The sequence below is a fragment of the Tyto alba genome, unplaced genomic scaffold, assembly GCF_018691265.1.
Source record: "Tyto alba isolate M040663 unplaced genomic scaffold, T.alba_DEE_v4.0 Super-Scaffold_38, whole genome shotgun sequence".
NCBI lineage: Eukaryota > Metazoa > Chordata > Aves > Strigiformes > Tytonidae > Tyto > Tyto alba.
The window spans coordinates 38,304,362-38,328,451 of NW_024881313.1; the positions used below are offsets into that span (position 1 = coordinate 38,304,362).

The window sequence follows — 24,090 nt, forward strand, 5'->3', positions numbered from 1 at the left end:
AGGGGCAGAGCCTGTCCCGGTGTAGGAGGTGTGGGAGCACCGGGGGACCCTCCCCGGGGGCTGCTCCAGCTTTGCCCCCCTCAGTCCCCAGCATGAGGGTTTTGGGGGGAGCCAGCTCCCAGCTGAAACTGGGGGGGACACTGGGATGCTAAAACCCACCCCCGGCCCAGCATCAGGGAGATCCACGCAGCGCTGGGGGTAAAAATAATGAAGCCCTGCTTTTTTTTTTTTTTTTTGCTTTTTTTTTTTGGGGGGGGGTGTGTGTGTGTGTTTGGGGGCTGGCTGTGCCCTGCACATCACATCCCAGGGCCTGAGGGGGGTGTGGGGGAAGCCCACAATCACCCATCAGACCCCTCTCCTAAAACCAAATGTGCCTTAATCCCCCCCCTCCCCTTCCCCATCTGCCACTGCCTGGGGGGGATCCCCATTTCCTCCCCACAGCGGGAGAATGATCCCCAAATCCTCTTTTTTAATAAAACCGATGTTACCCCACAGCTCCCCAAACTGGGGTTTTATACCCCCGAAAGCCTTGCTGTTTCGTTTGGGGTGGATTTTTGGTGGGGGTGTGTGTGTGTGTGTGTGCGTGGGGGGGGATGATCCTCCACGTGCCTCAGTTTCCCCACAGACCGGGGTACAGAAGGTGCTGCCGGGGTGGGGGGGGGATGCTGTGACCGTAACTCGGGGGCGGGGGTGCGGGGAGAGGGGATGGAAAGTGGGGAAGGGGGGGGGGGGAGTGTCACGCGTGGGGCGGGCCGCGCGTGGGCGGTGTGGGGAGCCTGTCACTTTAAAGGGGCAGACGCGGCCCCATCTGATGCGGCGGCTCCAATCAGCGGCCCTGGGGCTCTTGGCAGCCGAAGCCGCCGCCGCTCCGCATTCCTCCGTCTTCCTAAAAGGGGCTAACATGGCGATGGGCAGGATGAGGTGAAGAAGAGAAGGAGGAGAGGAAGAAGAAGAAAAAAGAAAAAAAAAAAAAAAAAAAAAAAGAGGAGAAAAAAAAAAAAAGGAAAAAAGGGGGGAGAGGAAAGGAAAAAAAAAAAAAAAAAGAAAAAATAAGGAAGAAAAAAAAAAAAAAAAGGAAAAGAGGGACGGGGGATGCAAGCAGGGCTGGCAGCGGCGGCGCGGTAATTTCCTCCCCCCCTACCCCCCTCCTCCAAAAGGCAAAAAAAAAAAAAAAAAGAGCAGCAAAAAAGCCAGCCAAAAAAAAAAAAAAAAAGAAAAAAAAAAAAAAAAAAGCAACCAACCCAGCAAACCACCCAACCCAACATTTCTTTTTTTTTCATGGAGAGCAAAAACCCCAGGCAAGCGGAGGAGGACCGGGACTCCTTTGCGCGGAGACCTTTGCATCAAAATGGTAGAGCTTGCAACCCCTCCTTTTCCCTTTTCTCTGCTTTTTTTATTTTCCCCTTCCCCCTCCTGACCCCCCCCTCCCCCCTTTTCATCCCCCCCCCCGTTTCCTCGCGCTCCCGGGGCTTTGCTGACTTTGCAAAGGCCTCCGAAACTTGCCCAAATCCTTGCAAGGGCGATGGGGGGGGGGGCGGTTTGGGGGGGGGGGGGGGTGTGTTTGCATGGGCGAGCCGGCGGCATGCTGCAGCCTCGGGGTGGGGGGTGGGGGGCTGTGCGTGGGGGGGGGGGGGGTTGCTGTTTTGGGGGGGGGGGGTGTTACCAACAACGCAACCCACCCGTGCAACGGGCCGGGTGTTTGATTGCAAACCGCTTTGCCGGGGGGCGGGGGGGGGGGGAGGGTGCTGCACGGGGGCCCCCCCTTCCTTGTTGTGAAGGGGGGGGGGGAGGGTTTGCCATTTGGTCAAAATGGCATTAAAAATACACCCCCCCCACCCCCCCACCCCCGTTTTTCCGTGCACAGGCGCTTTTTGCGTGGGGTGCGGGGCTGCGCGGCGGGGCTGGGCTCGCCCTCGCTCTTGGGGTGTCTTGAGGGGTGATGGGGCTGCTGGGGGGGGGGTTAGGGGGGGTGCAGTGGGGCCTGACCCCCCCCTTCCTAAAGTGGGGAGGGTGACCCTGCAGCCCAGCACCCCGAAGGTGGTGGGGGGGGGGGCCGCTTACCCAGGCCCCCCCCCCCCCCCCCCCACGCCATGTCTCCCACTCGAGGCGGGGGGTTGTCACTGGGAAGATTTAGAAGTGGGGGCTGGGGTTGGGGGGGGTGGAGGGGGGGTAGAACTTTTCGAGCCTCCTGGTCGCCCAGGCCGGAGGATTTGGTGGCGTTGCGGGAGCGCAGGAGCAGCCTGCTGCTTCCTCGGCCCTTTTTGTTCCCCGGATGACTCCTTCATTTTGCTAATTCTTCGCCCCCCCCCCCCCCCCCCCTCCTTCATTTTTCATCCCCCCCCCCCCCCCCCCCCCCCCCAACCTTGCTCCTGCCTCGGGTCCCCTTTTCCCAGGGGGAACTGGGGAGATGCTGGGCTCATCCCAATACCCTGGAGGAGCGAGGCCACGAGCGTGGCGCGGGGAGGGTGCAGCATCCCACCCCACTTTGGGTTTGCAAAGGGATTTTCCATGCATGCTCTTAAAAAAAAAAAAATAAAAAAATAAAAAAAAAAAAATTAATAATAACAGAGGGTGGCTGGTTGCACTGGGAGCCTTGCAGCCAGGGCTCTTGCCTGCAGCAGTGACCTATTTTAGCGGCTGGTGGACTTTTGGGGGGGTTAGTTTGGCTTGCAGAGAGCAGGCCTGAGGTGGGAAGATGCCCAGGAAATCCCTCGGGATTTGTGGTGCTCAGGGACGGCGGTTCCCGGTCCCCTGGTGCCTCCCCCCCGCCCCCATCCCTAAAAGCGCCGGGTTGTGATTGCCCCAGCGATGGCTCCGTGCCCGTAATCACACCCCGGGAGGCGTTTGAGCGGCTTTTTCGGCAAGGGGAAGAAAGTGCAAGCTTGGAAAAAATAAAAGAAACAACGCTGACCCGGCGCGCGAGGTGATGGCAGGGATGCTGGGCTGGGGCTCGGCACCCCGCAGGTCCGATACTGGGGGTAACCGGAGTCGGGTTTGGGTTCCTGCCGGGCGGCTGCGCTCGGCCTGTGAAATTCCTGCCGGCGTGAAATCAGCTGCTGAACCCACCCCTGCAACCGCTCCGGAGGGAGATGCTGGTGGAGACCTCCGGGAGTTGGACCGGGGGTGGTTTTTGGGAGCGTTTCGTTCCCTGAGGTGGGGATGGAGATGCCCGGAGCCCACCCGAGCAGGCAGCCTTGCGAGGAAGAAGGGGAAAAGTTAGGAATTAAACCTTCTCTCCACACCCGGCCTCAGCAAGAACCAGAGGAATATTTGCTTTACACAGCAAAAATCCTCCTTGGAAAGATATTAATGGATTTTTTTTTTTTTTTTTTTTTTTTTTTTTTAATTTTTTTCTGAATCTGGGGTGAAACCTTGCCGGGTGCAGACGTTTCAGCTCTGACCACGGAGTTTCCCTGAGGATGCTGGCTGGGTTAAACGTCGCTCGGGGGGTTTTGCCAGGGCGGCCAGAGGGTCCCCTTCGCCGCCCGGCTTGGCTTCACGGCAGAGCTTTGTTCTCCCCGCGAGGAATTAACAGCGCGTTAGGTTATTACCAGGCAAACGCCAGAGTCGGGCGAGATAAATGGCCTTGTATTTGTGTCTCGCCTCTGGAGGGGAGGCATGTCACCCCCTTCATAAAAATAACACGCTGCTGCCTTCGGAGGTATCTTCTTTGTAAAAGGAAGGTGGAAGCAGGAGGTTGCCTGCGAGTCGATTAAATATCGGTTGTTTTTAAGATGCAGATTTTGGTGCTTAAGGAAAAATAGGGAGAAGCCTTTTGCGAATGAACCGAATGTGTCAAAACATCAGAGGGTCTTTGAAGGTTTCGGGAGAATCGCTGATTTCTTCATCCTCCCTCTCTGTTCTGGCTGGAGGAGAAAACTAAGGGGTCTCCCATGCTGCTGCATTTAAGCCTTTTTAGGTGGGGACATGGCAACGGCCGCGGCAAAGTGGGCTCTGGGAAGAGCAAGAGCTGAAGTTTTTATTTTGCCGCCACATTTGAGTGGCCCCAAAAAGGGGGATTCCCAGGTCCCTCACGTGGTTTGCATCCTAAATGTCCCCTGACTTCCCATGGTGGTCCCCGAAAGGCTGGAGGAACAGATGCCGGTGGGGAGGATGAGCGCAGGGTCTGGCTCTCTGCCATCTGCCCCTAATTTTTCCTCTCTTATTTCTAAAGGAAACACGTTACGTTGCATTGCTGGAGCGGTGTTTGCGCGGCAGGGCTGGCTGCGTTGGGTTCCCTGTCTGGGGACACCTGGGAACTCGTCCCCGTGTCCTCCGGGGCTGCTGTCCCCTCTTCAGCTGCCTCTCCTGATGGTGGAACCTGGGATGACTTTGGCTATGAGGAAAGACTGGCCATGGCGGCGCAGATACGATGGGTAGAGGACTTAGTTACAACAAATTGGCTTTTTTTAATTGCTATTTTTATGACTATATCTTTGCCCTGGAGCCAGGGCTGCTAGCACCCTGTCCGAGTTCAAGCCCTGCTCCCCAACCTGCTGAATTTGCTAGACGGCCGTGATAAAAATAAGACATTTTAATGCACGTTCATAAAAATGTTAACGTGTTGGACAGCGAGGATGCCTGGACTGGATGGAGGAGGATGGCGGGTGCTTCCCAAAGAGCCCTGGCCAAGTTGAGTTTAGGATGGAGCTGGATGGGGGGGTCCATCCCTGGGGTCAGTGCTGGGGTTTGGAGTGCTCTGGGATGGAAACCCTTGCCCAGGATGCCGGGAGAGGCTCAGCCTTGGACCTCTCTGGTGATTTTGTGGTCTGGAGTTGGGTTAGAAACCGCCGTTTTAGGATCTGCTGGGAGCCGGGTGTGGGAAAAACCTCGGAGGTGTCATATCCCATCACGCTGTTGACCCCCCTGGAAGGTCCCGGTGGCTTCCCCAGGGATGGGCAAGGGGATGCTGCGGTCTGGTGTCAGCCTAATTCAGCAACACCTGGGGGGAGGCTTTGGGCATCCATCCCCCTGGCTTTCCGGGGATCTCGGCCTTCTTCCCAGCCATGTGTGGCTGCGGGGTTGGCTCAGAGGACACGGTGCCTTCAGGTTGTCCCCAAGAAGCGTGGCGGCCGCCCCCCTTGCACCCATCCATACCCGCTGCACCCGATTTGGGGTCCCTGGGGCTCCCCTGAGCCACGGGGGAGTTGGGGGGGCTTGGTGCACCGCCTGCCCCGCTGCACCCATCGCTTCCCTTGGTGGCACTGAGGACACTCATGGTCCCCAGGGGGGGGTGATGCTCGCCTCCTCCCCGGCCTCGCGCCGGGCTGGGCAGCGGTCCGGAGCTGGCCCCTGGCGCAGCCGCTTGGCCGACAGCCCGGCTGGGGAGGTCAGCGTTGGGTTTTGTCCTCGTTTCCTCCCTCGATCTTTCCTTCCCTTGTTTTTCTCGGGCAGGGGAGGGAGGAGGACAGTGGCTTTCGCATGCATCTGTGCGTGTGTGTGTCTGTCCCCCCCCCTGGGCTCTTCCACCCCAGCGGTGACTCTGTGGGAGGTCCTGCATCCCCCCCCCCCCGGACGGGAGGGCAGCATCCCATCCCGCCGCCCTCTCCCGTGCCAGGGCGGTGGCTCGGGGACATCTCCATCAGAGCCGGGTGTCACTGGCGGCGTTTGCCAGGAGGATGCTGAAATCCAGCATCATCCCATCGGGGTTTAACCCCCACCCCCACCCCCCCCCCCGGCCTTGCTACGGGCTTAGCGCAGATCTTGAATTACCCGGAGAGGTTTTGCACCGTGCGGTGGGTCTGGCCTGAGCTGCACCTAAAGAAACCCCTTTCATCCCTGACCGAAGGGACACGGACAGACAGATGGGTGCATTCAGCCCAGCTTTGGCAGATCGGGGCATGTCCTGGGCTGAAAATAGTGATGTATCCCCAGTGCCGTCGCGGTGGCATCCCCCGAGAGCAGCTTTGCAGCGTCACCTCCCTGGACCAGTTTGGGCAGGGGAGGGGGGACAGCGGGGTTGGCCCGTCCGTCTGTCCTTGCAAAGCATCGTTGTGGTTTTGCAGCTCTGTGCGCTGAAGAAAAGGAGAAAGACGCCCAGAGCGGCTGGCGGGATTTAAAAAAAAAAAAAAAAAAAAAATCTTTAAAAAAAGGAAATAAATAAGAAAGCAACCAGCCATTAACTCTCTGCGGGCTGTGCTGCTGGGAAGCCAGCACCCGCTCCCGACGAGGTGAAGCCTTGTGTTGCTCATCCCACTTCGTCGCCCTGCTCTCCCCAAGCCATGGGTGGCCGTGGCTCTTACAAGAAAAGCCCAAATAAACCTTTTTCCCCATTTGCAGAGGCGGCTCCCCGGCTGCCAGGGGACGGGGATGGGGAAAGGATTTGTCCCCGTTCCTTTGCTCTGAGGATGGTCCCGCCGGGCCTGGCGCTGCCGCCGGCTTCCCAGGCTGCTCCCTGGAAAAGCAACTTTGAGCCGAAGCCTGTAAATGCTGGATGCTATTAAAAAAAAAACCCAAAAAACAACCAAAGGGGAAAAAAAAAAAAAAAAAAAAAAAGGGCTGGGAAACATCTGTCTGTCCCCCAGCTGGGGTAATGCTTTTTTTTTCCACTTGCACAGATGCTGGGAGGTGTTTCTCGGGGTGCCTGACACCCCAGGGTGGGACAGACTCTGGGTGCTGAGTGCCTTCCCCTCGCTTCCCCTCCCCAAAGCCTGCCTACGGCTCTATTTTGGGCAACCTGAAGCTTTTTAGACAGCGCATAGGGGGGGGAAAAAAAAAAAAAAAAAAAAAAAAAAAAAACAAACAAAAAAAACCCCCACCACTTCAGATGGTGTCATCTCCATCCTAAAGGCCGTGGCCGTCCCCAGTCTTTGGAACTGGGATGGGACCATTCCCGGCGAGCGCCCGGTCCGGCCCCGGCAGCATCCCGGCGGGCAGGATGCGGGCGGTGGGCGCTTGGGGCCTTTTCGGCCGGCGCCTCACCAGGCGGGGCTGCGGCCGAGCTATTGTTTTCCCTTCCTGCTTGTTTTTCCGGACAACCCTCCCCTAATTAAATAAAAACACCCATCAGCGAAGCGAATGAACCATCCACCACCCCCCCCCCCCCAATCCCGTCACGGTCCCATGCTGTGGGAGGGTGAAGCACCCACGGGAGCGGTCCCTGGGGAGAGAGGCGGCAGGAGCAGAGCGGTGAAGGTAGGCGATGGGCAAGGGAAGGGTGCTTTGGGGTGCTTTGGGATGTGGTTTACCCCGCTGCCGGGTTTCCGTGCGTGGCCGTGGTCCAAAAATGGGTGGTTTTGGCGCTCTGTGGGGTGCGTACGGTCCGGGAGGTGCTGCCGGTTCTGGGGCGGCTTCATCTGGGTGCATCCTGGTTGCGGGAGCCGTGGGCAGCACATCGTCCTTAAAAGAAAAGAAAAACTAACCTATGTGGCCTCAAAACTCAAAAGGCTGAAGGTTTCATCCAAGGGTCTTGGAAAGCAGAGGGCAAGTTGTAGGGGGCGAAGGATTAAAACTGAAAGCACGGGATGTCTTCGGGATTTCTAATGATATACCTTTGTATCATTTGAATTAATCTGTAAAAGTAGGGGTTTTAACATTATTTCTTTCTTTGGCAAAAGTCAAGTTTTGGCATTAAATAGTTTCAGCCAAGCTCTCTTGCCCTGAAACGCAGCAGTGTTCAAATTGAGAATACGACATGGGGTTTTTTTTTTGAGGAGCAAGTGCTATCATCATATTCAGCTACTTATAAAAGCACTTTCCCTTATTGCAATTTAATACTGAAGGTCAGTATTTTGGTAGTTGAAAATAATACTGAAAAGCAGATTGCTGTTTTTCATGGGAGTTTGGGGGGTGAAAAGTTTTGAGGAAATCCCCAGATTTTGTGCTGAATGGAAACTGGTTCACGGGCAGCAGGTCTGACCGCTCTGCCTGGTGTGCAGTGGGGGCTCGTGGCCACCTAAATGCGGCTTTTTATGCCCCAAAAGCCCCTTCCTTGTGCTAATGCAAGAGAGATACTCGTGGTCCTCAGTGCTCCAGTGGTGAGGCTGATAGACCTGGCTATAAATAAATAAATAGAGAGGACAGTGAATGTCAGAGATGGTCTTCTGGGGGGCTGTAGATTTGAGTATTTAAATATATCCAGGGTGACCTGACCTACTGGTCCCTCAGGGGGTTTTAGCGCTGCAGGAGCATTTAGGGATCTGACTCTTAATACCAGCTAAGATAAATAGTGTTTTATCTTCACACAGTGATTTAAATCCAGCGGCAGCCTTCTTTCAAGGGGATCGGGTGTTGGTGTGACTGTTCAGGGAAACTGAGGCACACAGGGGGATGCGGGTGGGCAGGGAGTGGGGCTGTGCTCGGGCTCCATCTCCTGCAGCAGGATTTTCGGTGGCTTTGCTGGAGGGAGACTGCCTCACTCCAGTGAGCATCACCATCTCCTTCAGCCACCATTCCTATATCGCTCTTACCTCTTCCTCGCACTCCTCAACCCGCATCCCTTGGTCCCCCCTCGTATCTTCCTCATCCTCCGGCCACCCTCCTGCCCCGCTGGCCCTTTTGGGATGGGGCTTTGGCAGCACCACTTGAAAATGCTCTTAAAATAGAGCCGGAGGGCAGTGTCAGGGCAGGGAGGGCTGTCTGGAGGCACCGCCGTCCCCTCAGGGTGGGGACTTTGCAGCCACGCTGCTTTCGAATAATTTTTATGATTTTTTTTTTTTTTTTTTTTTTTTCCCTCCTGTGCCGACGATGCCAAGGCCCTGCCGGGAGGTCAGCGGTGCACGGTGGGGGCCGGTGGTTTTAGGGTTCGCTCCGATTTGATGAACTTGGCGAGCACCCCAAGCCCAGACCCGGGATGGAGATGGGATGGGTGACCTGGTCCTGCGGTGCTGGGCTGGGCTGCTGGTGGGACTGAACTGACCCAGAGGGCTGAGGTGGTGATGGTGGAAAAGAGCAAAACTGTGATTATGTCTTAAAAATATTTTTTAAAATATGAAAAAAAAAAATGTTTTTTCTAATTATTATTTTTTTAAACATATATATATATATATATTTAAAGTATTTGTGTTTTCCCAGTGGAAGGGTAACGGATTTAACCCTCCCCTTAATCCTGATTAATCGGGCTTCTCCGTTCCGGCGGAGTTGCAGGGACGGGAGCTACTGGAGGGGTAATTTGGGGCAAGTTGAGGTCTTTCTTGGGATCTCACTGAGGCAGGCGCCTCTCGTCTTAGCTGGGGCTCCGGGCGAGCGCACAAAAAGCATCTGATAGCAATAAAAAGCACAAACCTCCCGCTGACAAGCCCGGGCTGAAGTCACCGGCGGGACGCGGCCAAGACACGCATTGTCCTCGCCGCTGCTGGGACTGATTAGAGCCGCCTGGCAAGCCCTGGTGCTGGGTGAGGGGTCAGCCCTTTTTGCCAAAAAACCTCGATCCAGAGCAAAAAAAAAAAAAAAAAAACCAAAAAACCAAAAACAAAAAAACCCAGCTTTTATTTTCCAGGCTGGGCTGCACTAAGGCAATGCTGCCTGGCAGACCCGATTTCCCCATTTTGCACCCATTTCTCCACGGCTGTGGCCGTGCTGAGCTTGGGACATCCTATATTGGGAGCGAGGTGAGATGGATCCCAGGAGGGAAAACCTGAATTCAGGGTTTTTTCCCAGCAAAAGCAAAGCAGGAGAGTCCCTGGAAAACAGCAACCCGCTCTGCTGAAAGCTTGCTGTCTCTTCAGCGTTCGATATTTATTATATTGTTATTTATTTTCTATGTGCTCGGGGGGGCTGAGCCATCCAAGTTCCTCTTGTCAAAATGTCCTTGGCAGTCACGAGGCTTAGAAAGTAGGGGGGGTGGATGGATGTTTCAGCTGGGATGCAGCATTTTATAACAAATATATATATATAAGGAGTGGTTTTATATTTGTGTATTTAGATATTAATATGTATAAAGAGTTTAAATATATATATGAAAATTAATATATAAAATAGAAGAAATATATATTTATATATATTAACCCCCCTCTTTTACTACCTCTTTGCCCTACTGCAGGCTGCCAAGAGCCAAGAGTTTGTCAAAGAGCTGTTTTTTTCACTGTTTCCCCCAGGTCCCAGTGTTTGCTGGGGCTCTCCAGGGCCATTAGGACCATGTGAAGCCGACGACCCCGTTGGTTGGGTGGGTTAGTTGTGAAGCAGAGATTCAGTGAAAATGAAAAATTTTGGCAGGGAGGGGGAAGGGGTTTTTTTGCTTGTTGAGAAAACAGAGAAGAAAACACCCTTTTTTATTATTTAAACATTTTTGTCTGTGTGCGCTTTTGCCTTTGGCTCACAAACAACAAAAAAAAAAAAACAGAAAAAAAAAAAAAAAACAACAAAAAACCACGACAGACAAACAAAACATGCCTTGCTGGAATTTGTGTGTTGATCAAGAGCTGCCATTTGTCCCACAAAAAAATCAGAGCTGAGAAACTCTTTTTTTTTTGGAGCAGGAGAAACCTGGCAGGTTGAACCCTCCACCTCCGCCACCGTTCTGCACCACGTCCTTGGTCATGTCCCGCATTGGTGGGGAAGGAGGGTGTTAACAGAGCTGGATCCTTCCTCATCTACGAATTGGCAAAGGGGAGCGGAGGGAAAGGGGACATCCCACCTCCTTCCAGCACAGGGTGAGGGATTTGGGGCGTGGGATATCCCTTGTCTTGGGGATGCAGCTGGCAAACCCATCCTGGGGCTCAGGTATCCCCAGGAGAGGTGATGAACGTCCAGGGGTGGTCTGCACCGTACAGAATACACGCGAGCTAAATGAAATATCCAGCAGACGCAGCATTTCCCAGCCTGGGGATGCTGCTCCCTGATTTGAATTTTTCCAGGACTACCTTTCCCCAGGCGATTTAAAATGGGCATTTAAAAAGTGCATAAATCATCCCGGTGAATCCAGCTAGTGAGTTAGCTGCGAACGTGAGTCAGAGCACATGGCGTAATTTGGCAAATATTAGAGAATACTGTGCTTTGTGTAGAAGCAGGGCGGCTTAGAATCCCGATTCCCTTCTATTTAGGGAGTTAAATCTCAGGTGGTGCCTAAAATTGGCTTCTTTCGTGGGGCAAATGTCCCCCCGGGGTCTCCATCTGGTTCAGGAGATCGAGACATCCCCTCTCCTGTGGGACGTCTCCTCCACGTGAGTGTGGACGGCAGAGCCGGGCTTTGGAGCTCCTTGGTGGTGGGGTGGCCATGGTGCTTGGTGGTGGAACTTCTTGGTGGGCAGCTCCAAGCTGGGCTTGGCGGTGGAACTTCTTGGTGGGCAGCTCCAAGCTGGGCTTGGCGGTGGAACTTCTTGGTGGGCAGCTCCAAGCTGGGCTTGGGGGTGGAACTTCTTGGTGGGCAGCTCCAAGCTGGGCTTGGGGGTGGAACTTCTTGGTGGGCAGCTCCAAGCTGGGCTTGGCGGTGGAACTTCTTGGTGGGCAGCTCCAAGCTGGGCTTGGGGGTGGAACTTCTTGGTGGGCAGCTCCAAGCTGGGCTTGGGGGTGGAACTTCTTGGTGGGCAGCTCCAAGCTGGGCTTGGCGGTGGAACTTCTTGGTGGGCAGCTCCAAGCTGGGCTTGGCGGTGGAACTTCTTGGTGGGCAGCTCCAAGCTGGGCTTGGGGGTGGAACTTCTTGGTGGGCAGCTCCAAGCTGGGCTTGGGGTGGAACTTCTTGGTGGGCAGCTCCAATCTGGGCTTGGTGGTGGAACTTCTTGGTGGGCAGCTCCAAGCTGGGCTTGGGGGTGGAACTTCTTGGTGGGCAGCTCCAAGCTGGGCTTGGCGGTGGAACTTCTTGGTGGGCAGCTCCAAGCTGGGCTTGGCGGTGGAACTTCTTGGTGGGCAGCTCCAAGCTGGGCTTGGGGGTGGAACTTCTTGGTGGGCAGCTCCAAGCTGGGCTTGGGGGTGGAACTTCTTGGTGGGCAGCTCCAAGCTGGGCTTGGCGGTGGAACTTCTTGGTGGGCAGCTCCAAGCTGGGCTTGGCGGTGGAACTTCTTGGTGGGCAGCTCCAAGCTGGGCTTGGGGGTGGAACTTCTTAGTGGGCAGCTCCAAGATGGGCTTGGTGGTGGAGCTTCTCAGTTGGTTTCTCTGACTTGGGATTTATGGACAGGGATGGGTGGCATGGGCGGGCGGATGTTTTCCCAAGGAAAGATCCCTCCTGAATGACTTTATTTCCTTCCTCCCCGCAGCTGATAGTCGAAAAAACGACTGACTACCCTTCGGCTGAGTACTCCCTGGTGGAGGATGTAGCCCTCCACTTCACGTGTTTGATGGACAGACTGAACGAGCAGCGCCTCTTTCAGCCGGACCTGTGCGACGTGGACATCGTGCTGGTGCAGCACAAGAGCATCTTCCCGGCGCACAAGGGGGTCCTGGCAGCCTACAGCCAGTTCTTCCACTCCCTCTTCACCCAAAACAAGCAGCTGCAGCGCGTGGAGCTCTCTCTGGAGGCCCTCACCTCGCAGGGCCTCCAGCAGATCCTCAACTTCATCTACACCTCCAAGCTCCTCGTCAACTCCTGCAATGTGCAGGACGTGCTGAACGCGGCTGCCGTGCTGCAGATGAACAACATCGCCTCCTCCTGCCAGGACCTCCTCGACACCCGCTCGCTCAGCCTGGCCGCCGACATGGCCCTGCCCGCCGAGGGCTGCGCCGGACCCCCACCCTACTACTGCGAGATCAAGCAGGAGGTGGATGCCCCCCATCCCAAGATCTACGCCCGGGAGGGCAACGACCCTTACTCGGTGCGGGTGGAGGATGGGGCGGGCGGTGGGACGCTCCCCCCTGGCCCAGCCAAGCAGTACTACAAGGAGGAGAAGGATGGCGGTCCGGGCCCTGTCTGCAAAATGGAGGGCGAGGAGTCAGAGGAGGATCTGGACAGCCAGGGCTCGTACAACCGGGAGCAGATCATCGTGGAGGTGAACCTCAACAACCAGACCCTCAACGTCTCCAAGGGCCTGGAGGGGAAGGCAGCTGCCAGCGAGGCGGCTGTGATGGGGCGGCCTGACGGGGATGGGCGCGACACGGAGGAGGATGGGGAGGAGGAGAATGAGGAAGGAGAGGAGGAGGAGGACGAAGAGGAGGATGCAGAGGTGGGCGAGGAGGAGGAGGAGGAGCACAGCGAGGAGGAAGACCTGGAGGAGACGACGGAAGAAGAGGATGATGATGATGACGATGAAGATGCGTCGGAGGTGAAAAGGGAAAAGGGTGGGCAGCCCCGCAGAGGCAGCCGGGCATCCAAAGCCACCAAACCTGCCATGGCAACCAGGTCCCAGGAGATGGCCAAGGTGGAAGAGGAGGAGGAGGAAGAAGAGGAAGGCCAGCGAGGGAGGAAGAGGAAAAAAGAACAGGACGGTTTGGGCCAGAAGGTGAAGCTGGAGGAGAAGCAGCACTACCCGTGCAAGAAGTGCCCCCGAGTCTTCAACAACCGCTGGTACCTGGAGAAGCACATGAACGTCACGCACAGCCGCATGCAGATCTGCGACAAGTGCGGCAAACGGTTCCTGCTGGAGAGCGAGCTGCTGCTGCACCACCAGACCGACTGCGAGAAGAACATCCAGGTGAGCCAGCCCCGGGGACGCCCCACCACGTGGTGGACATCCCACCAAAGCCGGGGGGGACATCCCACTGGGGATGGAGATCTCACGGAGGTGGGAACGTCCCACCAAAGGAGCATCCCACCACGATGGGGCATCCCAGTGGGGGAGGGACATCCCACCCCCCACGGAGGGCATCCTATCCAGCTACACCGTGGGGTGGGCTCACGATCAAATATTTTTGATGTTGCGGGTGGCACGTGGCAGGGAACCTTATTTCACCCGTGACTTGTATTCGGGCTTGGGGGGAGAGCGGGGCGGGGGGGGCGTCCCATGGTGTCATGGGACCAGAGGATTTGTGCTGGGGGACTGTGGCTTCCCCTTGGCCATCTGGGTGGAAACATGGAATAATTTTTTCAGGAGTAATTTTTCTTTGAGTTTAATCAGTTAATGTGGATAAAACATTGCGAACCCCTGATGGAGGCACACTCCAGCCGTCCCCACCCAGGCTGAAACCAGTTTAGCTTAATTCAGAGATTTGCTGACATGAGTTAAAATGGTTTTAATCTGCTTTTTGTGCTCTGTAGCTTGCATATTAGCAAGTTTCCGAATGCATTTGACATCCACGCGTGGCTCAGGCTTGGTGTGTCCTTTGCCTAATGCTAACGAGACCCTGCATTTGCAAATTGACTCGGTTAAATCAGTGCAATTTGGGAGGGGGGGGGGGATAGGTAGTCATCCCATCAAAGCAGCAAACGTGCATTCTGCAGACCCCTCCAACCCATCTCCTAATCCCTAACGAGCTGTTTTGCATGACGCTGCCGCTACTAATTAAAAAAAATACCAACTTCTGGAGAGCTTTGTCCATCATCCTTCCCCCCCCCCCTCCCAGTGACTGGATTTTAAATGATCTTGTGGCTCTCCTAGGAGAAGGTAATGCAACACAAGTGCTACTGGAGTCCTTCACCAATGGCACCTCAAATAAAATGGGGAATGAAGCAGATTTCAGCATCAGGGCATGTGGGGAATATGGAGGCAGTAGTGGTCTCGTCTTGAGCGGGTGAAGGAGCTGCTGCCTGCACTGACCCTTTGGTACATCTTCCTGAAAAATTCACAGCCCTGAGGTTGCTCTTTCTGGATGCTTTTTTTCCCCAAAATGGATGAGCGCAGCTCTGATGCCTGCGTGGTGGTGGCTGTTTTAGAGATTATCGTAAAGCCAGTGCAATTGAAAATGGGGTTTTCCCAGACTGTTTCTTCTGCCTCGTCTGATGGAAAACATGGGTCTATCACCTTATTGCTTTTTTTCCCCCCCTCTTGTTACCGCTTTTCTGGGTCATTTCTGAATAGGATGAACTACAACTGCCCGTGCGGTGACCTCCTTCTGCAGGAAACGTGAATCATCACCTCTCACTTAGTTGAGTGTTTTTAATTTTACAGATAGCCAAATTCACTCCATTTGCTCTGATAATATTGAATAACTAGATCAATATACCATGGAATTATAGCTGGATGGAAAAGCGATTTTTTTCTACTCCGTACCTTTAACGGACAGTCTTTGTTTCTTGTTTTTTGATCAGATCTGTGGAGGGACCATCCCTCTCACCCCGTTCGGGTCTGCTGACTGCTTTCCCTATTTTGTCCCCAAATCTCATCCGTAATACTTTAGGTGTTAGGCTTCACCTTGCTCCCTGTGATCGCTTCCCATCGCCATCCACAGTCCTGTGGACACCATAACGGACATCCTGCCTCCGCTGCCTGAAAAGTGATTCGTCCTTTGCTTTATTGCCTTGTTTCTCAAACTCTTATTTGGCCAGCTTCAGTATGGTTTTCCTCTTAACCCGTGAGAATTTATCTTCTCGTTTTTTTTTTTCCCTTGTTGGGATATTACTTCCACATTTTCAAGTCATGATTTTTTGCGGTAACTGTGGACACAGAGCTCAGCCCTCCAGGACGCTTGGTCCCAGCCTGGGGGCTCTTCCACTTCTGCTGCTTTCCTTCTACCTTGAATTTTAAAATTCCCTTGCAACCTTTTTCATTTTAAGTGGAGAAAATGGATATTGATGTGTCTCCGATATCAGGCTCTGGTCCTGAATTCGTCCTGAAATGTCTCTTAAAGTGGAGATAAAACTGTTCTGATCCATGTAAATATATATTTAAGGACAGTAAAAATCAGAGCACTACTCATGTTGATATTCAAGCATGGCGAGATAAAGAAGGTAAGTGTTGGGCATGCCTCTGTGACCCTAATTTAGCCTCTCAGGCACCTAAATATAAATATATATATGGAGAGATACTGTGGCTACATGGCATAATGGTATATTTTCCACACTATCACAGCCTCATTCGGTGCAAAAATTGATTGAAGCCCATCAACGAGCATCTGTTCCTCTGGGTAGGAGGAGAAGCTGGAGGAATCTCTCCCCAGGCTTAGTGGTGCCGCTCAGCCGTGCTGTTGCGAGATGCCTCCAAGGCATGAATTATTTTCTCAACCCATCTGCGAGGAGAAGGGATGGTTTTAGCCCTGTTGGCCAAGAGGAAGATGAGTCATGGAGAGATGTCGGGGGAAAGAGTTGACTCTTGGAGGAAAGAGAGACCCTTGGCTCCTGGCAGGGTCCTCGGCCGGGTGCTGCCCACCATCTCTGCTCTCCAGCAGTGGTTCCCTGTGTGGACCTCACTCTCCCACGTTTCCCTGAGCACCGAACTGATCTCACGTGCTTCAAACAGATCTCACACCAAAGTTGGAGCTTTTCCTGGGAACTTTCAGAGAAACGTTGGGCTTGCCGGAGCTGAAGCAAATCTCTGCTGTAACTTCTCAGGGGAGACTTTGCACGTCATGTGGTTCTGCTTGTGCTGATGGACTGTTTTTTGGGTCCATTTTGGTCCATTTGGAAAACGCATTTAGTGGTAAAATGTCCATAATATCTGCTGAAGACTGAAGTTGCACTGCCCTGGCTTGGACTTCTTGTTGTTCCTATATTCTTTGCAGCCTTCTAATGCACAGAGGGATGGTTTGGATCCTTTTTTTTTTTTTTATTTAATGACTTCATTGTGTGCAAGAATAAAATCCCCAGTTGGCAAAAGGGCCTTGGTGCGTGAGCTGCTGTTTATGCAAGTTTACAGCTGTTGATGGAGATGCCACATCCTTCCCTGGAAAGTCATTTTTCCCTTCCTCATCCGATGGGTAGAAATTTGAGTTTTGGAGGTTTTGAAGTGACAAGGTCTGTAGCAGACTTGCTGGTCTTTATGATTTTTGTTATCTCAGCTGTAGGTTCCATAGTGATGTTCCCTTCCAATGGATGAAGCTGATAGCCTGGTAAAATGAAAATCCCGGTGGTGCCTGAGCACGTTGCCCTGCTTCCCCGCTTACCCCCTCTCTCCTTGCAGTGCGTGACATGCGGGAAGGGGTTCAAGAAGCTCTGGTCTCTCCACGAGCACAACAAGATCGTCCACGGCTACGCCGAGAAGAAGTTCTCCTGCGAGATCTGCGAGAAGAAGTTCTACACCATGGCCCACGTGCGCAAACACATGGTTGGTGAGTGCGGGAGGCACCGATACCGCAGGGAGAGCTTGTTAGGGGTGTTCATCATTTTGGCAACGAAGGGTGTTTTTTTTTTTTGTCACTGTCACGTTGGGAGTTTAGGGCTGGGCTTACTCTTGGGTGAGCTTTCTCACATCAACGCAGGAGCCTTGAAATCTGGCCTGGTATTTAAGGCTGAATGTACGTCTGCTCAGTGCTGGGTTTGGAGCAATCAGGCGTGGTGCTGGGGGATCTCATTTATTTTATTTAACCAGAAGAAAAGACCTCAGAAGGGATCAAAGGAGGGTTTGAAGTATAACCATCCTTCTCTTGTAAAAGTGAACCAGGCCACACCAGCTTTGTGGGCTTTGAAAAGCAAATTGCACATGGCAACAGCGGTTGGGTCCCTGGGGCTTGCAGGCGCCAAAGAGATCGAATAAAAGGGGGGGTTTTGGCAGGCAATTAAGGGAGTACCTGAAATGCTGTTGCCGCTCATCTTCCCAGGGTGGCTTTAGGTTTGCTGGGGTTGGGTGCTGGTGTTGGGAGCGGCAGCCAGAACTTGGGTAGATGGATGCTGGAGGTGCGGGGAAGGCTCCTGAGCCTCTTCCCTCTGCTTCAGCTCACACCAAGGACATGCCGTTCACCTGCGAGACCTGCGGGAAGTCCTTCAAGCGCAGCATGTCCCTCAAGGTCCATTCGCTTCAGCACTCTGGGGAAAAGCCTTTTAAATGTGAGGTAAGGTCCTGTGCGTTGCCCCGCCCCGCATCCTCTCAAATGAGGACAAAAACGCTGATTTGGGGGAAGGGCTTCCGCTTCCTGAGGCTTCTCAGGTGCTTTGTGCCAGTGCATCTGTAGGGATGCTCCCATGTTCTTCCAAATTTTGCATCCCCTCTTGGCTTGAGGGTTCCACCAACCTTACGATGCCAGGATCTGTCCTTCCAGTGCCTGGACTTTGCATCCCACCTCAAGCCCATCCAGCCTGCAAACCTGGCTGGGTATGTCCCGAAAAGCCATTGGTTTGGGTTCTTTTGAGGGGAAAAAAAAAAAGTGGTTTCTGCACTGCTCCGAGGTGCTGGTGATTTGGGGGGGGGGGGGGGGGGGGGAAGGAATGTAGAGGGTGTTTTGGGTGCTCATCAACAGCTCATCCCCCCTCTCGCCCCCGCAGAACTGCAACGAGCGCTTCCAGTACAAGTACCAGCTGCGCTCCCACATGAGCATCCACATCGGCCACAAGCAGTTCATGTGCCAGTGGTGCGGCAAGGACTTCAACATGAAGCAGTACTTCGACGAGCACATGAAGACGCACACGGGTGAGAGCTCCTGGCCTTGCCCCCAGCCTCTACGGGCAGGAACCCCCAGGGGAAAAAGCGACGGGATGGGGGGGGGGGGGGGGGAGGCGGGGTTAGAGTCTTTGGGCGGACAGCAGGATGGGGGTTTTGTGGGTGGGATGGTGCGGTCACCGGCTTCTCGTCCGTCTCCTGATAGGTGAGAAGCCCTACATCTGCGAGATCTGCGGGAAGAGCTTCACCAGCCGCCCCAACATGAAGCGGCATCGCCGGACCCACACGGGCGAGAAGCCGTACCCCTGCGACGTCTGCGGCCAGCGCTTCCGCTTCTCCAACATGCTCAAAGCCCACAAGGAGAAATGTTTCCGCGTCAGCAACCCCTTGGCTTTGGACACGGCCGCCCCCCAACCCGCTGCCAGCCCAGCCCCACTGCCCTCCGGCCCCGGTGTCTCCCCTCTGCCCCTGCCGCTGCTTCATCCCCTTCCACAGACCCTCCCTCCTCCTCCTCACCTACCACCACCCCCTCCCCTGTTTCCAGCGGGGAGGATAAATTCAAACAACAACTAGGTGCCCCCCAGCCATGCGCCCGCACACGGACTGCTCTGCCCTTCGGGATCGCCTCCTCCCGGGGAGCCAAGGCTTTGCTTGCTCTCTACCCTCCTTCCTCCTCATTTTGGGGTTGTTTTGTTTTTTGTTTTTTTTTTTTTTTTTTTAATTTTTTTTTTTTTTTTTTTTTTCTCTCACCCGGCGTTCTCTGCAGAGAGGGGGAGCGGGGGGAAGCCCCACCTTGAGGAGCGTAGGTGTTGGTGGGGAGGGGGGGAAACCACAGCCCATCCGTAAGGGTGTAGGTAAAAGGCGTCGCTCTCTATTTCACCTTCCCGTGCGTCGGCTTCATCTTCGTGCCGGGAGGCTGGTGGGGCTCGGAGGAGCAGGGTGCCGTGCCCTCCGGGGTCAAGCTCACTGGCGTTGCGTGCCCCCTCACTAGCCCAATGAATCCCTGCCGGCGCTTCGATATTTATAATCAGCCGAAATCTAGCTAGTGGTGCTTGAATCCCTGTACTGTAAAGCTGGTCTTTCAATTCAGGCTCTTTTCCCCAGAGGTTGAGAGGTGGGCACCACAGAGGAGCCCCCGTCGGCACCGTCTGCCGGCCCCGGTGGCCTGCGGCGAGCGAACAGATGTCCCCCTTGGAAAGTCATCAGCCCGCTCTCGTTAGCAGCCCTCGCTGCGTGTTCCTTCCCCGCGACAGGTTTTCCTCCTTGATAGGTGAAAGCACAAGCACTGCTGTTGCATCTCGGGGCACTGGCAGCTTGCTGCCGGTTCGATTTTGGGGTGCCCTAAGGGAACCAAGCTCTGGCGTGCCCTTTCTGCTCATCCCAGCAGGAGCTGGGCTCCTGGGGATGCTCTGGAGTTCGGGGAGGTGTCCCTGAGGGAGCTCGCATGGCCTCGGGGCTGGCGGGAGGGTGGCCTGGGACAGAGGAGCAGGACGCCGCCGTTTCTCGGCAGAATCAGCCCAGAATAGTGCCTTAACAATTCGAATAAAGCCCTGACTGGTGGGTGAGCTCCAGGCTGGGTCCCGTTGCAAGTCTCGGAGCTGAAGGAAGACCTCGTTCAGCCTGATGGTGATGTCCCATCCTCCAGCTTGTTGCCTGCGTCGCTCTCCCAAGCTCCACCTCTCCCCGTACGGTTGGCAGCAGTTGGCCCTGCCCTGGCTTTGGAGGGGACCAGAGGGGACCAGTGGTTGGTTTGGTGATGCCCCGCGGTGTTGTCTACCGCTTCTCTGGCCACATTGTGTTTGTTGAAGTTGAGCTGGTCTTCAGTTTCACTTATTCAGGCTGGCTTGATGCTCCCAGAGGAGGAGAAGAGGAAGGCTTTGCTGTTACCTTTTTGTGGGACGGTGGGGCTCCAAAGCTGGGTCTCTCACTGCTGTGCTCTGCCCTGGGGTCTCGTACATTGGCCTGCCCGTGGCTGTGTGGTCTCCCTGCATGGGGGAATGTCCCCTTTGGGGTCCGGGAGAGCTGGGAGCACTGCAGGGGCTGCAGAGCATCCAGCATGAGCAGAGAGGTGTGCCAGCCAAGAGTTGGGTTGCATTGCAGCTGATGCTTTGCTCCCAAGGCTGGCGCCGGGGGAGGCATGCGGAGGTAGGTCAGGTTATGGAGGAGGTGGTGAGCAGGATTGTTGGTAGGCAAGAAGGGAGAGAGGACATTGAGCGGGCTGCAGGAGCCCTTTCTTGTTTGCACCTTGTTCTGGGTGATAGCAGGGTGCTGGGGACAGTGAGCCACATCTAGCTCTGCAAGAAGTCTTGGTGCTTCATCTCCTTGACAAAACCACTTGGGCAGCGTTGAGGCTGTCCCTGCAGAGATGGGAGGGTTCAGCCACGTACTCAAGGGCTTTGCTGACCTGGGATGTGTAGGAGCTTTAGCCTGGTAGGGACAGGACGGGGGAGCATCTGCTGTTCTCCTGAGTGCTCTTTGAGGTGACGGGTTAGGTGACTGGTGTCCCTCCCTGCTGAATGTTGCCCTCCCTGTGCCTGATGTCTCTGGAAAGCTGGCTGCTCTTGTGACTGTTAGCATGTTGGAGAAACAGATTGCTTTTCATCCCCATGTTGGTTGGGATCCTGTGGAGCCCCAGCACCACAATCAGTACCAGTGATCTCACTCTCATCTGCTTTGAGCAAAAGGAGGATGCTGTGGCAGAGCTGCCTTGCCATATTGACTTTCTCAGATAGGTACCAAAGGCTTCTCTGCTCTCCTTCCCCCATGACCCTGGGGCTTATTGGGATGGTACAAAACCTTCTCAAACACACACCCATGAGGGATGTGGGCACTCAGCTTTTGGGGTCATTGGCTTTCTGAAGGGACCATGACCCAGACTGGAAAATGTTTGCTTTAGAGAAGCACCTTGGAGGTGTTGGAGGGCCTCAATAGGGTGGTCCATGCTGTCTCCCCCTCCGCTGCCTCCCAGATCCCATCCCCCTCAGGCTCCCTTGTGCTTCTTTCCCCTCACACTCAGCTTTGAGACAGAATGGGAGCACTGTACCCCGAGGAGGGCTCACCTTGCCTTTGTGGTCTTCTGCGATGGAGCCCATCAGCCTGGCTGACTGGTAGACTCCCCGCAAGTAAACACCCATGCCAACTTGTGCTGCCTTGTACCACTCACCTGGAGGTGGCTTTCCCTTTCCTTGTCCCTGTTCATCCTATCCCAGTGAGGACCTGTCTCACGTGGATGTCACTGTGAGATGAGAGCACGTCATTGAGGCTAGAAGCCCAGCGGAAAGCCCAGTGACTGATCCCAGCCGCGTCGGATCCCCTTCGAGAGCCTGCTTGTAGAGCCACTTGGAGAAGTCGAGATGTGACCATGCACACAGCACTTTGGAGAACCAGATCCCTGCTGCTCCCTCCCCTCTCTAAGGCCTGGGCAGTTCCAGGAGTCCTGTAAGGCCTCCAAGCCCTTTTGTCTACACCCTTCCTCGGCCCCAATGTGTCTTTTCATGTCTGGTTTTCGTTAATGTACTAGGAGTTCAGACGAGTCGCTCCCGTAGTGCCTCATCCCACATCCATCCCAGTCGGCCCTGTTGGCATCCATTGGGTTAGATGGGGCAAGAGGCGGGAGAGTTGGGTCCGTTGTTTTCAAGCTTTTTATGTTTTGTTTTCTTGTTTTTTTTTTTTTTTTGTTTTGGTTTGGTTTTTTAATTTTTATTTTTAACTCTTGCACCTTAATCTCTCACATCCCTTTTTCATCAGACCGCAAGGGTGGAGAAGGGCTTGATTTCCATTACGCAGTTCATGAATATGCCGCAACGCAACGTTCAGCTGACAAGTCTGCCCATGCACCGAACCCCAGACCTGTCCAAGTTTGAATTTTTTTTTTTTTTTCCCTGCCCCCCTTCATTTGAACTCTGGGGAGGGTGGGAGTCACGTGGGGAGGGTCATTTTCGGTTTATATGTCCCAGGAGCCTGGTAGCACAGACCAGTTAGCCTCGGAATGTCCATGAGGCACTGCTGGCCCTTCGGACCACAGCCATAACCCCAGTGCGGTGGAAAGGTGATGATGGATGGACAGCCGGCGGGTGGGAACGGCTGTGACAGTGCAATAGAGATGAGCATCCGCTGCTAGACAATTCCACTGATTAAACTCTTGGTTTGCCAGAAGTCGAGAGGGAAGGATGGACAGACAGACGCCCTTTGTTCACACGGATGGAGAGAGCTTCCCCACATGCAGCCCCGCCTAGTGACACGTGACCATGATGGGACTTGGGTCAAACTTGCAAAGGAAAAAAAATAATAATTAGAAAAAAGATAAAAAATAAGAACAAGAACAACCTCAGTAGCATGGAGCTTGAAGGAAACAAATGAAACCCCAAACACTTGCCTCAAAACTAGTTTGTTATGCCTGGTGTTTGGCTCTGTATTATTTTACGGCATTCAGTATCGGTTGCCCAATCATGCCAAGTTAAGAGTGTATTGGTGGCTCTACTAGTGTGAACAAACTAAATGAAGCACTTTATTCTGTATAGATAAGGGAGGGTGGGGAGGGGAAGCTTGGATGCTTTTCATAGGCATCTTAAGTAATGTTCTAGGAAATGTATTACTGTTACTTTTTTTTTTTTTTTTTTTTTTTTTTTTATGACCATGTGTAATCAATATATGTTTATCTTTAACTCCAAGTACAGCAGTTACTCTCTTTGGGATGGTGTGATGAGGGGGAGGCTGAGATGGATGGGTTAGTCCATCAGCATGGGGCCAACTGGGGCAAGTCATTGCCTACCCCAGGAATGGGTGAGTCTTGCCCCATTGACAGCCCCATTGGCCAATTTCCAGGTGATCCCAAGAGGTGCATCAAAGCTGCCTTCTAGGGTACAGCTCACAGTCAGCCTCGACACCAAAGGCCCGACATGCATCCCCATCCCGATCCATCTTCTGCGTGGAGGTGCTGGGGCTGCTCTCTGGGCCACCCACGAGCAAGACAAGTCATGGTAGGCTATTTTGGGTTGTCCCATAGAGGCCAGGCCCTTGGCCATGCTTTGAAACCTGCTTTTGACCTCTCACCAAGGCACATCAGGGGTCACTGAGCTCTGAAAGTGGTGAGAGGTCAGAATTGGGCCTTTCCACTGCGTTCTCCCAGTCTGGAAGTGTTATGACTGTTACCAAAGAGGTTGCAAGTGGAAGGACTGAATCAATAAACGATTTGTCTTTTATAAAAGAAAACCTAAAGCTCCACCACTTCCTTTGTTACCTTAATTTTGCTTTGCTCTTTTCAGGCAATTTCGTGAGGAGTCAGAGCCCAGCAGGATGGATTTCCTGTGGCATGTTGACTGCTGCCATTGCTTCGCATGTGTTGACCTTGCATTGGGTTTGGTGGGAGGTGTGTGCGTGTGTGTGAGGCAACTAGACTGTTGTGGGGCCAACAAAATAAAATAGGCTTTCAGGGAAGGATGCTGAGTGGATAGAGGAAGGGTCTCCGTGCTTACAGCCGTGAGGGCTTTAGGAGGGGGTGAGGGCTGAGCTCCTGGGTCCTATTGTCACCGTGAGGTTTGTGTAAGGTATGAGCTGGGGCGATATAAGCTCCTCTATAGGCAGTGGAGAAACCAAGGAGCCCATCCAAAAGCACCCAGTGTCTTTATTGATTTAAAATGGAGCTGTGGAAGCCTTGGCAGCCAACATCAGCACTGATATTGGGAAGCTAACGGAAGAAGAGATGATTTCCCCCTACCTTTGGGATGTACCTACTCCTTCGTTGCTGGCCTTGCCTGGAGAAGATACCTGTGGGGGGACCTGCGCTGTTGGAGCTGTTTGCATCTGAGCTGGGATAAGT

At 54.1% G+C, this 24,090-nt stretch overlaps 1 protein-coding gene across 1 annotated transcript; it reads left to right on the forward strand.

Moving 5' to 3' along the window:
• The first annotated feature begins 995 nt into the window (after positions 1-995).
• ZBTB47 (zinc finger and BTB domain containing 47) lies at positions 996-23,483 on the forward strand. The gene is made up of 6 exons (XM_042801990.1): positions 996-1,351; positions 12,129-13,499; positions 16,860-17,007; positions 17,612-17,727; positions 18,158-18,302; positions 18,478-23,483. Exons 1-6 carry the CDS (start codon positions 1,349-1,351, stop codon positions 18,843-18,845), a joined length of 2,151 nt encoding a protein of 716 aa, XP_042657924.1. The 5' UTR covers positions 996-1,348; the 3' UTR covers positions 18,846-23,483.
• The last annotated feature ends 607 nt before the right edge of the window (positions 23,484-24,090 follow it).

Coding starts and splice junctions, on each gene's coding strand:
- ZBTB47 (XM_042801990.1), top strand. Junction 13,500..16,859: donor ACTGCGAGAAGAACATCCAG/GTGAGCCAGCCC, acceptor CTCTCCTTGCAG/TGCGTGACATGCGGGAAGGG. Junction 18,303..18,477: donor GCACATGAAGACGCACACGG/GTGAGAGCTCCT, acceptor GTCTCCTGATAG/GTGAGAAGCCCTACATCTGC.